General features: G+C 38.7%; 2 protein-coding genes across 2 annotated transcripts in view; one reads left to right on the forward strand and one right to left on the reverse strand.

Annotated features, from left to right (window-relative positions):
* LOC116064219 (alpha-tectorin-like) overlaps positions 1-3,130 on the reverse strand; it is a 17,312-nt gene extending 14,182 nt beyond the window's left edge. The window contains exons 1-4 of the mRNA XM_036005921.1: positions 3,003-3,130; positions 1,990-2,237; positions 526-664; positions 123-219 (exon numbers count right to left, since the gene is read on the reverse strand). Coding sequence (XP_035861814.1) covers positions 123-219; positions 526-664; positions 1,990-2,237; positions 3,003-3,039 — 521 coding nt within the window. The 5' untranslated portion in view covers positions 3,040-3,130. The remainder of the gene's footprint in view (positions 1-122; positions 220-525; positions 665-1,989; positions 2,238-3,002) is intronic.
* The window catches only part of si:dkey-22o22.2 (neural-cadherin), a 221,494-nt gene that overhangs the window by 190,348 nt on the left and 16,641 nt on the right, over positions 1-14,505 (forward strand). The window contains exons 21-22 of the mRNA XM_031319640.2: positions 8,721-8,905; positions 9,251-9,486. Of these exons, the coding sequence (XP_031175500.2) occupies positions 8,721-8,905; positions 9,251-9,486 (421 nt within the window). The remainder of the gene's footprint in view (positions 1-8,720; positions 8,906-9,250; positions 9,487-14,505) is intronic.

Consider the following 14,505-nt stretch of genomic DNA (forward strand, 5'->3'; position numbering starts at 1 on the left):
AACGGCCATTTGTCTACCCGGAAGTTGTTTTTGTGTTAGCACGGAGTCACGGTGATTCAGTCTATACAACATTAATAAGCAGGTGATGTCAGTCTGTGCATCAAGTTAAGACTAGGACGTACCCAGCCACACTGGAGGAAGACTTCTGTGCAGCCAGATTGAAGGTCTGAGTGGTGTTAGTGGGGTTTCCACACAAGCCTTCTGCAGCTGAAGCAAATCCTGGTGAATGACAAATAAAGACAAGTCAATAGACTTTTAACCAGACAGCATGTCATTCTTAAATTCACTTTTCTGAAAAGTAGAGCTGCAAAGAATAATCAATTATTTGTGAACTATTTAATTAATCGCCAACTATGTTGATAATCGAATCGGAGTCATTTTTTATGATATAAGATAAATTCTCACATTCCAGCTTCTTAAATGTAAATATTTACTGATGTCTTCACTCCTCTGTGAAAATAACCTACATAATAATCGACAATGAAAATAAATGTAAGTTGGAGCCCTAGATTTAGTTTTCTGTACCTGTGATTACTGCAGTGTTGCCATCAAAAGTGATTGTGAGTGCATCCATCTGGACAGTGACTCCATCCTGGTCCTTGGAGAACTCCACACCATTAATCAGCTGAGCCGTGGCGTTGAGCGTTGGTGTTTGGTCATCAACCTACATCACAGCAGATGAGTGGAGGAAACACTGACTCAAACATCACCAATACATACATGCATGTAAACAGCTTAGTCAGACTATTGGGCGTCATTCATCAACCGTTCTTACGAAGAAATGTGTTCCCACTTACGCACTTTTTACGAGGATTCTGACATTCACTAATGTTTTCTTATCTTGGATTTGTTCTTAGCTAAGAACAAAATCTACGAACTCTCAAGAGCACTCTTACGCACATTTGAGTGATGACAATTTGCTCCAAATAATTGGTTACTGCATTTTATTAAATTCTACAGTTGTTTACAATGATAGTATTGTACTGTAATGTATTTCTGATCATTTGTTGAAAAAGAAATAATAGTATGCAAAGAAACACTAAGACTGCAATTTACATCAGCAATTAAACTGATTAAATCCTGCGTTACTTGGTGATTGATCGAGCTATTTATAGGGCCAAAATGGAGTGGATTTTACTTTGTTACATTTTACAGCAATTATCTATACTTTCTACTTTCTACACTACATTTAAACAATGTTCCATTACATTTTCTGATCAGTTTTTCCTTCTGACAAAACATCTTCCTGACCGTCACACGTTTGTCTCACCAGTGAAGTTTGGTTGCCATAGATATATACTGTATGTGGGCACCACCGATCCTTCATCGGCTTCCAAGCCGGCTCCGGTGCTCCAGAGCCTGGGCGCAGTGCCGCTGACCCTCAGTAGTACTCCGGTAAAAGTGAAAATGAAAATGTTAGTTTTTTATTATTCCCGTTTTTAAATCATAGTTGCCATCTATTTCTCTCCACAGCGTTGTTTACTCCTCCGCCAAGCAGCGTAAGATGCGTTCATATCTTATTTATTTGGCTGGACCTCTTCACATCTCCTCCCCATGTTCGCTGCTTCACACACTTTATTTGCTTACTTGCATGGTTAAAGAAAATAAAACCGTCTTTAAATACATCCATGAATAAAACCAAATGCATTCCGATTCTAACAACAAACATATTTTCGTTGGATTACGCGCTTTCAATTACGAAGACGTGGGATTCATCAATCCTAAGAACACAGGTGCGAACAATTCTGTTGTTTAAGAACTCGTCATGAATCCGACGTAGACTTTTCTTAAGGACATATTTAAGAGAAAACTTAGAAAGATATTGGTGAATGAGGCCCATTGTCTTTTTTAAATAAAGGCAAACAAATTAATATTATGTGCATGTAAACATAGTTATTGATTAACCAAACCAAGACAATTTACTGTGAATTTTTAAACAACACCATAAATACACTGTTACTTCCTTTTAGATGGATTGTGGCAGCTTACCAGAACTATTCCCCCTTGTCCAAGATAGATTGTTGAACTTGCCGCAGTTATTGTCAAGGAGTCCAAAAATGGCACATCTGTACGGCTTCGCTCCCGGAAACCCGCCAATATGTCTAAAGCCGTACTTCCTTCTGGCCTCAACAGTCTGTATATACAGCGATCCGGGACCGACTGGATTCTGTTGAAGAAATCGATGACGGTGGAGCCAGTCACTATGCACACAGGGGGGGGCACAGTGTGGACCACACCTGATGGAGATGGAAACAGACAGATATTTTGTGTCTTTTTATTTCTTATAGCAAAATCCACAAAGACCACAAAAACAGAAGTTTTATCCTATGTCAATGAACGGATTAGTGACCAGACTCCATTTAAATAAACAGTTATTTTACCATCCAAATACACACTTTATTCAAAGGCGACAGAAAGAAAATAAAAAAAATAATCAAAAACCATCTTGGTTCATCTTCCCACTATTCCAACAATCACCACTCTGGTTTGGTTGAAATAAACTCTTAATTCACCCATTTACATGTGGAAATATGCTGGCTCTATACACGCTAAAAGTACTGATTAGTTACATGGAGTCTGGTGGGTTTGGTGATGGTGATTTTGGAGTTTTTTCAGGAGGATTTTACTCTAACAAATTGTCTATCTCTGTAGGGATCCTTTCCATAATATTGTCAGACACTTAGAATAATAATCTGAGTCAGGTGCAAAATAACTTTTAATGGACGGAAATTGAAGGTGCGCAATTTTCCATTAATGTTACATTGCAGTTTGTTTCGCTGCTGCCGACTGAAGCAATCTTGCTCTATATATGACCAATTTGAAAGATTGTTGTTCCCTTCAGTCCTTCAACACACAAACATGGGAAAAAGTGTCCAGGTTGTTAAAAAGAAGAAGTTACCCTTTAAAACCCATGCAGTGACACCGTGCTATTTCATCAACCACCTTTAAACTGAAGGTTGTATGTATTCTAAAGCGCAGAAAACATTTTAAAGGCTGCTTACCTGCCAGCAGGAGGAGCAATGCAACCGGCTTCAACATGATGAAGTAGTGGCAGTAAAGTGTCGGAGACCTGGGAGGGATACAGGTCACATAGTGATTGGCAAAACAAATGATTTCATCCCTTCAATAACCCTCAGGAGCGTAGCATAACATTCTTCAACCTGTACAATGGCATTTTCTGTGACATTAAACCACAGCAACTTGACGGACTAAAGTAGACTAAACATTAAACATCAAGGCTATTCTCCATCCATTTATTTTGTTTGTATATGTTTTGTATATACGTACATACGTCAAACATTATACCCTAACAAAAAAAAAAAAAACTTGTTAACTAAATATAAAAAACTAAAATGAAATCCAAAAGTCAAACCTCAGCTGACAGTTTTCCAACTAAAAGATAAAAGCTATGAAGCTTTTTAACAACATTTGTTGCAGAATCAGGCGTATAATATCAGAGATAAGCTGTGCGTCAGAGTTTAAAAGTTTTTCCAAAATAAACTTAAAACGAACATTTTCAAATCATTTAAACAGGCCGTGCAGTTCTTCCCAAGTCACTACAAACCCAAAATGGGTTTTCAATTTGAATTTTCTTGTGCATAAACTGAGGTGCCATGAAAATATCAGATAAAGAGATTGTGCCGTCGCCCTTAAGGAGCGTCACAATAGACAAAGTCTACATGAAGCCAGGCAGAGAGAGGAAGAGTGTGCAGAGCATCTTACCGTGTGGTGTTCAGGTGTAGCAGCAGGTAGATGGAGCTCTGCAGACGGATGTCAGTGTTGAACCACTCAACACGTCGTCGGATGTGCCTGCTGTCTCTCTCCGTCTCTTTTTATGCTTCTCGCCCCCGCCCTTGAAGAATGATGTACTTAAAACATTCTCGAAACGTTTTTACTCCCCAAACTGGCTTTTTTTCGCCTTCAGCATCCACTGAGTCACTGTCCTTCACTTAGTATTTTTTTCACAGAGGAATGTGGAAAGAGGTTGCGTGGGAATGACGCTCAGCGCCTATTCCTCCCGCCTTAACCACAACCAGTGCCAGGCAGGTCAGACTTGTTGTACTGGCCCAACACATTTCCATTAATTTGTTCACAAGCAATTTTTGCACAATGTACAATTTGTTGTTTCTTACTCTGTGTCACCTCCTGCTGTGAAAATATCCAATTTCTTAAAGAGCTGCACCTTATCTCATCTCTATATCTGTATATCAGTCTTTACCTGGACTTTGTCCTGTAATTTAAAAACGGAAATTATGTGTAGTACCTACAGTTAAAATACAAAACATTTTCTGTTTACTGTTCAGTTAGTAAACTTGTGAAAACGTTACAAAGTGACAACGGCCAAAACCAACTTTCAAGGCTGAGAAAAGTTGACGGAGCACAATTGATGCTATTTCGAAATGTAAAAAACTGAAATACAACTGTGAATCCTGTTCTATGGACAAAAACTGTTAATACACATATATTTCTAAGAGTGTATTTTTGTTACCAGTGTGTATAAAATAGAGGTGTTTATAGTGTAGACTACATATTACTATTATTACTCTTATATTTGTTATTCTGTTGTGAATTTGTTGAGCTGCTGTAATAAAGTCGATGGCCGGCTGGTCAGATGACGCCGGCTACAGAGCTCCATGAGCTGTCGCTCGTGTCACAGTATGTTGACTACATGAAGAAAGATTAATGACATGGGTTGATCTGAGTGAAACCTGCTTTCTGTTGAGCAGCATGGGGCCAAAGCCTCCCCCCATACCTCCACTGTATGGTACCTGACACAAAGTTTTATTAGCTTCCGGTTTATTTTAATTTCAGATTTTTATGGCTTTGTAAATCCTGAATGTTGAAACCACGGACGTATTGATACAACATTGGTTGGGACAGATATTAAGTGTAACGGGGGGTCTGGAGGTTCTGCCTCACACATTTTGAGCACATTGTTTCTGGTGAATCTTTTTGCACCAATTTTCTGCTTTTTCTGTATCCATTTAAAGTGGAAATCAGGGGCGAAGCCAGATGTTGTAAACATTCGGGCTCAGCCCAAACCTAGACCGGTCCTGGAAGATTTTGTGTGCCATTTACGTCAGCTACATGCACTATTTCTCAAGCCACTTGATAATTGAATGCTCAAAATCTGTACTAATATATGTAATGTATGTAATCATTTGGGGAAAAACATGATTGAAAAATGAAAAAAAAATAATCGTCCTGTAGAGTCAACATCCTGTTTCGTATCTAATTGTTCTCCAACTGCCTTCATCATGCTGAAACAAGAACACAACCAATATTTAGGATGACTAATTTTCACTCCAGACACCTAAAAAGAGGCAAAAATGATCTGATAAGTTAATATTTTTAAGTTACATAACATAATCTGATTGTGAATCATCAAGGATCCCCCAACAATGCCAAGTAAATGTGGTCTACAAAACTCTGAATTAAATGTTAGATCAACAGAAGAACATTTAATCAATTATATTAGATTTCTGTAGGGAATACCAGTTGAAGGTCATTTTTATAAACCTAAATGATTCGGGGCTTTAGAGGAAACATTCGGGGATGGAGCAGTAAAGGAAAGCACTGTAAAGGAAAACATAAATAATTCAAATATAAGGAATATAATGATTTAAAGTATCAGGCAATCTGTAATGCTTTAAATATTTGTATTGTCAGTTAAAGTTATCTGCTGAGTTAACACACATTTAGGCATAATGTACTCCTCCGTCCTCTTTTGTGTCTTTAGTACTGTCACCTCTTTACATTTTTCTCTAACGTTCCAAACTTTCTGCTTATTCAAAATAGGCTGTCCTCTGACATTTGGAGAATAGTCGTAATATTTTGAGAATAAAGTCACAATATTTCAAGAACAGATCCACCTGCTCTAAAGTCTCAATAACAAAGTGATGAATGTTCCTGGATTTTAATATAATGTATATATATTATATGTAGATGTTGCAGTTGGGCAGGTTTCCCAGAATGCTGTATGATCGCTCCTCTCATGACATTGCTATAGGGCAATCACTGCCGACCTCTCACACCCAGGAGAGCACCTGTTCAACCTCCTGCTCTCTGATATGTCTGTCACCTTAAAAGTGCTCCACGCTGAAAATACCAAGTACGTTTAACCTAAATGCATTAGGTGCTTTTAACCAGTTTGTGACAAATGACAGATGTCAGGCGATGTCAGGCGACTCCTCCCATTCCTTCACGCTATGTTTACTGACACAAAGGTTTTATAAGCTTCTGGTTCCTTTAATGTCAGATTTTTGAATGGTCTGTAAATCCTGAATGCTAAAAATAAGGGCGTAGGATTCTTATCCAACATTGGTGGGGACGGGACACATATTAGGTTTAAGGGGGGGTCTGGAGGTTCTCCCCCTACAAATTTTGAGCATTAACAAGAGTCAAAATGGTCTTAATGCTATAAATAGGGATATAGGTTTTGATCCAACATTGGTCATGACAGATATTAAACATTAAACACTTGATTTCCTGCATTCTGGTGAATCTTTCTCGACCAATTTTGTCTTTTTCTTCATCAAGGTTCAACGTTTAATCTTCTCTAAAAGACTTAGTCGTTGGCGATCAGCGGTGGAATGTAACTAAGTACATTTACTCAAGTACGGCACTTAAGTACAAATGTTGAGGTACTTGTACTTTACTTGAGTCTTTTCTTTTCATGCCACTTTCTACTTCTACTCCGTTACATTTCAGAGAGAAATATTGTACTTTTTACTCCACTACATTCATCTGTTACAGCTTTAGTTACTAGTTACTTTACACATTAAGATTCCTGCACACTAAACACATGTAGTTTATAAAATCTGATGTTTGATTCTAAAGTAAACTAGCCAACAATATAACGGCCTACAAGTCCAGCTGAGATGATCAGACCATTAAACACACAACTGGTTGGATCCTTTACACTTTCTACAATGGGAGGATTGTTCTTTACTTTTAATACTTTAACTACATTTTCCTGATGATACTTACATACTTTTACTTAAATAACATTTCCAATGCAGGACATTACCTTGTAACAGAGTATTTTTACAGTGTGGTAGTAGTACTTTTACTGAAGTAAAGGATCTGAATACTTCTTCCACCACTGTTGGCGATAAACATCGTAGGCCTCAGGCACCTCCATTGATGCAAGTTAAGATATAGGGCTAAAATATGAGAAATACAACATTTCAAACTTTTAAATATTTATTCTCATAGATCAAGTTTTTCTTGTTTAGGCAGGATTTATTCTTCTGTCCTGTTTTGTGTCTTTAGTTTGGGGGAAGCAACCTCTTTAAATGTGCATGTGGCGCCTGTTCCCATCAATGATACATTAATGCATTTAAATTCATTTATAAACCCCTGCTTTGAATGACTTTGTCCTCTAATGTTCAACATGTTCTGCACATTCAAAACGGGCTGTCTGTGTTCTCTGAGATTTGGAGAATTGTTGTAATATTTTGAGAACAAAGTCACAATATTTCAAGAAAAACTCCACCTGCCATAAAGTCTGAATAACAAACTAAATGTCACAGGGTTCCAAATATTCCAGTTGAGCAGGTTTCCCAGATTGCTTCATGATCACTCATCTCTTTCATCTATCATGTCTTCTGCCTTCACATGGTTATCACTGGCCTTTTGGCTCAATGCAGAAAATACCTTCTGTTTAACCTGAGTGCTTCGGGTGCTTGTAAAACACATTTGACAAATGATTGATACCTTCCAAAAGGTACAAAGCTCAAAAAAGATCAGACTTTGTTGTCTCCCTGAGGACAATGTTGTCTTGCCAAATCGAGAGAACACAGGTGACAGCAGACTATATACACACCACATAGCTGAAGAAATGCCGACCAGAACATAAAAAAACAGTTAATATTGATTCTTTGTCCTACGATAAAATATTAACTCATATCACAAAGTCCGCCCCAATACGATTTGATTCGATTCAGGGTCCTGCCATCGATACGAGATGATCAGTTACATTTATACATATTTATAAAAAACAACTAAAATATGATTAGTCACTTTAATGACCGAGCTCCTCAAGACATTTACATTAAAACTGAACTACTCTTTTTGACAAAAAGAATAAATATAAAGTGGTAATTTCAAAATGAAGATGCATCTTAAAGATGACGATATGTATCGATATTTTCACTTTGTAGCGATAATATTGGATTGAGGATTTAATTGATACATATCGATCCAGATCGGTGTATTGTTACACTCCTACCACCAGGGCTGGGTACAGAATTTAATACTTTTTAGACACCGACTGAATTGCCTCTAAAGTATGGAGTATCGAAAAATGCCTCGTCATTCAATACCCAAATTCAATACTTGAGGAGCAAATCTCATCAGAGTCAGTGAGCCAATAAGCACGCAGCATGCTTCTACCAAGATCTAATAATGTCTGTGATTGGCTGTCTGACGTTATACGTTGTAGAAACACGCAGGAAAAACTCTACGTTACACAGAGACGGGGCTCACGTAGTAGGAGCTGAAAAATAAATACAACGATTTTTGCCTTAATGTGTAATGTTGTTTTTTGTTCAAATTGATTTTATAAAATTGGTATTGCGAAAAGTTCAGGAACCGGGATCAAAGTCACGGTATTGGTCTCGGTACCGGTAACTATACCCAGCCCTAATCAATACAGAAAAAGCACACAGGAGGAACCTAAAGCATGTAAAGCATCTCTGTCTCTCTGTCTGTCTCAGGTGGTTCAGTCTGAACCAGAGCTCCGGTAGGCTCAGCATCAGGGAGGGGGCTCCTCCGGGATCGTACCAGCTGCAGGTGCGCGTGTCGGACCACACCTGGCCCGACGCGACCTCCACGGCTCAGGTAGATGTCAGGGAGCTGCAGAAGGACGCCCTGATGAACGCCGCCTCCCTCCGCATCAACAGTGAGTCCCACAGTCCACTGATACACGCTGATGCATGATGGTTAACAACTCTGATGATACACACTGATACACACTGATGCATGATGGGTAACAAGTCTGATGATACACACTAATGCATGATGGGTAACAACTGTGATACACAATAGCTATGTTGGAAACCGTTCCCTCATTCACTCACACACTATTCCCTATATAGTGTTTATTAAATAGTGAACTATATAGGGAACGACCAAACCAGATTTTGGACACTTACTGAGGAGATGCGTCCGTTGTTGTGTTGTGTATATATACTATGTATAGCTATTATATTAAATAAACATGTTGGCCCTACTTCTCTTCCTCCAGATCTGACGGTGGAGGAGTTTTTCAGCAGCAGAGGAGGTGAAGAGAGTCGATTCTCCCGTCTGGGTCGGATGTTAGCTGAACTCCTGCAGACATTGCCGGAAAACGTCCAGATCTTCTCTGCAGGCGACGCCAGCCAGCGCGGCGTGAAGGCGCTCAACGTGTGGTTTGCCGCTCACGGCTCGCCGTACTACAAGGCAGAGAAGCTGCACGGCTACGTGGCAGCAAACACAGCCAAGGTGAGGAGAGAGTTAGAGCCTGACCCTCTTAACTATTCTCTTTATTCATATTTATGTATTGTTTGTTTATTTTTAGTTTAGAGTGTCTCGTGCAGTTTTCCCCGTTTCGGGATTAATAAAGGATTTTGAATCTTGAAGAGGGCTGTGAAATGTTAACCTGACTCCGCCAGATGGATTGCTTCTCATTTGCTCGGTATATCCATCTGGGAACTTTCCGTTGGAGAACTTTTGGGAAGGGGCGAAAATACCGGTTAGCTGATTGGATAAACCATCTGTCTATCACCACCTATGTTGGTGATACCAACGCTGATTGGTCGATCGTTTGGCGAACGGCTCCAAATTTTCTCTATCTCAAGATGCCAGACTGATCTGCGAGTGGAAAACTGGAGCTCGCGAGATCAGGACGGTCTCACGAGGCTAGTGAAATGTTTTGAATACACATACTTTTTCAACCTGTAAAGTAGGGATGTAAAGATACGCTCAACTCACGATTCCATACCATTCCCGATTTTAAGTTCACGATTTGATTTTTCTCACAGAACGAGCTGCAGACAAATGACTGAAGAATATTCTTTTATTTCTTTAAACTGTGCAAAACAACATATGTGATGTGTCCACTTCATCAACTTTTCAAGTGCAATTGAAATTGTATTTTATAATTTAAAACTAAATAAAAACTTAATAATTAGATTTCTAAAACAAATCCTACATCAAAATAACGAAATCAATAAAAAAATCACATAGTGAAGTCTGAAGTCAAACAGTCAAACCCTCGTATTGTCTTCCCGTCGGCCGTGTACCTGGTTTGCCTGCGTCATGAAGTTTAAATTATAAACCAATTCCATGTTACACCTTCTTATTCCAGCTTATTATCACTAGTTAACTTATATTCAGAATGCATTTTGAGTTAAAAAAAAAAAGCTGAAATTATGAATTACTTTGACTATTTCAACACTGACACTTTTTTTGGCAGTTTTAACTCTTGATGCTTCTTTTTGGACAATTTTGACGCTTTTTTTGCGCTTTGTTGGACGTTTTTTTCTAGTGCTGTAAGTTAAGCACGTTATTAACGTCGTTAACGCAAACCCATTTTAACGGCGTACATTTTTTTTATCGCAAGATTAACGTTCTTTTTGGCCTAGCAAACTTTGTAGTTTTTTTTCCACATGCTGTTGCAACAACTAGTAACGTTAGAAAAACTACAACACCACACCAGATCTAGCTAGACCGGAAACACAACAACAGACACGCCACACACACTTGTTTGGGCTTGCGAGCCGGCCAAAGAGTAGTAGGCTAACGTTACGTTTTGAGTGGATGGCGAGCGCGAGACGCCGAAATGGATGCCAATAAGATTCTGAATGGAAAGTTTACTTTTAAAAAGTTGCCAAATGGTTCTATTGACAAGACCAAAGTGATCTGTGTGTTTTGTCGTTGTGAACTGAGCTATCATCGCAGCACGTCCAGTCTGAAATACCACTTGATGGCCGAGCACACAGCTGATGCCAATTCTCCACCCCCCCGTCAAAGCCAGGTGACAATGGATGACTTCAGCCATAGACTGCATATTAATATTAACAGTCTATGCTTCAGACAGAAGCACATGGATACAACTAAGAACAAACTTAAAAAAAAACATTTGCACAAAGCAAGCCGATCCACTTTTTCATGTTGATAAGAGCATTAAAATGAGAAGAAATAATGGGCCAAAAAAATGTGCGATTAATTGTGATTAATTGCGAGTTAACTATGACATTAATGCGATTATTTGCGATTAAATATTTTAATCGTTTGACAGCACTAGTTTTAACGCTTTCAATGCACATACTTACCTTCTGTCCTCTGGTTTGCAAAAAGCAAAAAGAATAAATGATCACCTAATTCTGTGCTACATCTAGGCTTCTGGCCAACTTAATTCATTTTTTTTTCATTTTTTGGTTAATTACTGATATAGATACTTTGAAAACGGGTGAAATTTGACCCGAGGACAACAGGAGGGTTAAGCATTACGTTGTAATAGATAGTATCACTTAGAGCCACTTAACACATGCTGGATAGCAGTGAATGCTCTGTTTCACACACATATGAACACACGTGGAGACAAGAAGAGGTTAAATACAGGGGTTAAACACTGAAAAGAGGACGTCACTCGAGCAAGTGGCTGCTTGTGTGATACACTCGCTGTAAACATGTTTATGAATATTTTAGATCCATTAAGAGCTTTAGAGCAGCTGTTGACCTGAGGTCAGTAACTGTAAGAGACAGGAATGTAATGACAGTCGTAACCATGTGTATGTAAAGCAGACACACACACACACACACCGACACACACACACGCAGACAACAGAGCAAGTAATATCTAAACTATCAGCTGGGTTTTTGTTGATAAGACTGCCAAAGGATTCATGAAAGGGAGAAGAAAAAGAAACTGCAAAGCACAAATAAAAATAAACCAAGCTAATTAAAGAATAAAGACACGTGGCCGGGTTGGCTCAGTGGGTAGAGCAGGCGCACATTATACGTAGAGGTTTATGTCTCGACGCAGAGGTCCAGAGTCTGACCTGTGACGATTACCTCTCTCTCCCCTTTCTCACCTAGCTCTCCTGTCCATTAAAGGCAGAAAAGCCCCCCCAAAAAAATAAATACTAAAACTAATTAAGTGCGGGGGCACAAGTTCAGTTCCTGCAGCAGGCACATGTCCTGTCAGAGTGTCGGGACGGATTCAGTTCAGCACATCTCATTCTGTGGTGCCATCAAAACCCATAAAAAAAAACACTCATAACAACAGTATTGAGTGTACATACCAGTAGAAAGCACACACAGTGTGATTAAAAATAACTGGAGCATCAAATGCTGCAGAAGAAAGGAAAGTGTCTTTAATTATCGCAGGTTAAAAGGAAAAGTATCTCGGCTGATTTAGAACAAGAATGTCGGATGAATACAAAATAAGATAAAGTTCAAACTTGCTCCGGAGACCAGAAACTGAAGCCGTGCCTGAGGAGTGTAAGTCACTGAGGATAAGAGTGTCAGCTGAATAACTGAACTCCAAAAGAAATACACACAGTTGGAGAGAGACGGGAAGCCCTGAGGGACTCTGATGAAAACCTCTCACCCATAAAGACAAAACGAGAGAAAAGAATCAAGATGACAAGCAGGGAAAAGGGTGAATTTTGGCAACAGAAAGCGAATGACAGCAAAAACTTTAAATGACAGAGAAACACCAAAGTGAATAAATAACATTAAGGGGAAGCGAGTAAATTCAGATATCATTGATGCAGGTAGACATAAGTTCAAAGAGAGCTGCTGTCATTCTCTATTAAGTTCAAACAGAGATCGCAACTTCAATAATAAGTTTGTTAGTTTGGTGTTAGTTTTAGTTTCCTTTATATTCACCCCAGCTGAGTGGGTGAATGTAACTAAATACATTTACTCAAGAACTGTACTGATGTACAAATGTTGAAGTACTTTACTTGAGTCTTTTCATTTCTAGTTCTACTCCGCTACATTTCAGAGAGAAAATATAAAAATATACTTTTTAATCCACTACATTCATCAGACAGCTTTAGTTACTTTTCAAATTTAGATTTTTGCCACACAAAACATTTTATGTAGTTTATAAAATCTGATGTTTGATTCTAAAGTAAACTAGCCGACAATATAACAGCCTACAAGTCCAGCTGAGATGGTTAGACCATTAAACACACAACTGTTTGGATTGTTTACACTTTCTAAAATGGGAGCATTGTTCTGCATTGAGTACTTTTACTTTTAATACTTTAAGTACCTTTTCCTGATGATACTTACATACTTTTACTTAAGTAACATTTTCAATGCAGGACTTTAACTTGTAAGAGAATAGTTTTACAGTGTGGTATTAGTACTTTTACTTAAGTAAAGGAAATGAATACTTCCTCCACCGCTGCCCCAGATTTAGTTTATTTGTAGTTAGTTTCAGCCTCCTGCTAGTTTCAATTAGTCTATTTTTTTGGGGGGGTTAATTGGTTTCACGCTCCTAAACTTAAATTTTAGTTTAGTTCACACTTCAGAGAGCTTTATTGTCCCTCAAGGGGAAATTTGATACAAAAGACAACAAAATGATTTAAAACAGTAGATGAGGCATAAAACATTGTGGCAGCACAGAAGGCTTGTATCATGTGGACGCACGACAGTTTTGTTGTCATTACTTAGAATTCCTCATGGAGGAGACAGAAACTACACACTATAGCTTTAGGGCTGATTTCTGGTTCTGCTGAGGCTCCACACAGAGCTTTTGCCGCAGCTTACATAAGGGGCCTGAAGTGCATTGGTGTGTGTGTGTTTGAGTGAGAGAGTGACGTGATTATCTTCAGAGTGAGTAGCGACTCTAGAGTCATAGTGAGAGAAACAAAGTGTCTCCCCTGTTCTTTCTGACCACGGTGGGAAATCTGTAGCAGGAGAAGTTAACCCCCTCCTTGATTTCATGTTGTTTATGGAGAAGGAGAACCAGGACATGAGTCGGGGGGAAATGCAACGCTACCAAGACACGGCCGAGCGGCGTGCGTCACCGCAACGTGTAGTTACATTTTGTGAGAGGTGCATGTCAGGCTATGGCGTAGGGTCGGAATCTCCACATACCTACGCACGTTCTCACTGTGTCAATTTAACGCAGAGGCATAAATTAGCCTTTAGTATCATGCTAGTTTTCCATAACTGCTGCTTTTTTCTTTCCTGTTGTTTCATCTAGTTTTAGTTAGCTTCATGCTAGTTTGTTTCAGTTAGTTTTCTCCTACTCTATACTTTCAGTCAGCTTGTTATGTTTAAGTTTAACAACTCATGCTAGTTTTAGTTTTGTGTTAAGTTTAGTTTTTAGTTACCTTCATGCTAGTTTCTAGTAAGCTAATTTGTTTCTAGCATTAGCTGTCCTACTTATACTCTCAGTTATTTATGTTACTTTTAAGTTAATGCGAATTCTATATTTATTTATATATTTATTTTAGTTAGTTAACTATGTCATTTCGGTTTAATCCTAGTTTTATTTTC

The sequence above is a fragment of the Sander lucioperca genome, chromosome 10 (genome assembly GCF_008315115.2).
Source record: "Sander lucioperca isolate FBNREF2018 chromosome 10, SLUC_FBN_1.2, whole genome shotgun sequence".
Lineage (NCBI taxonomy): Eukaryota > Metazoa > Chordata > Actinopteri > Perciformes > Percidae > Sander > Sander lucioperca.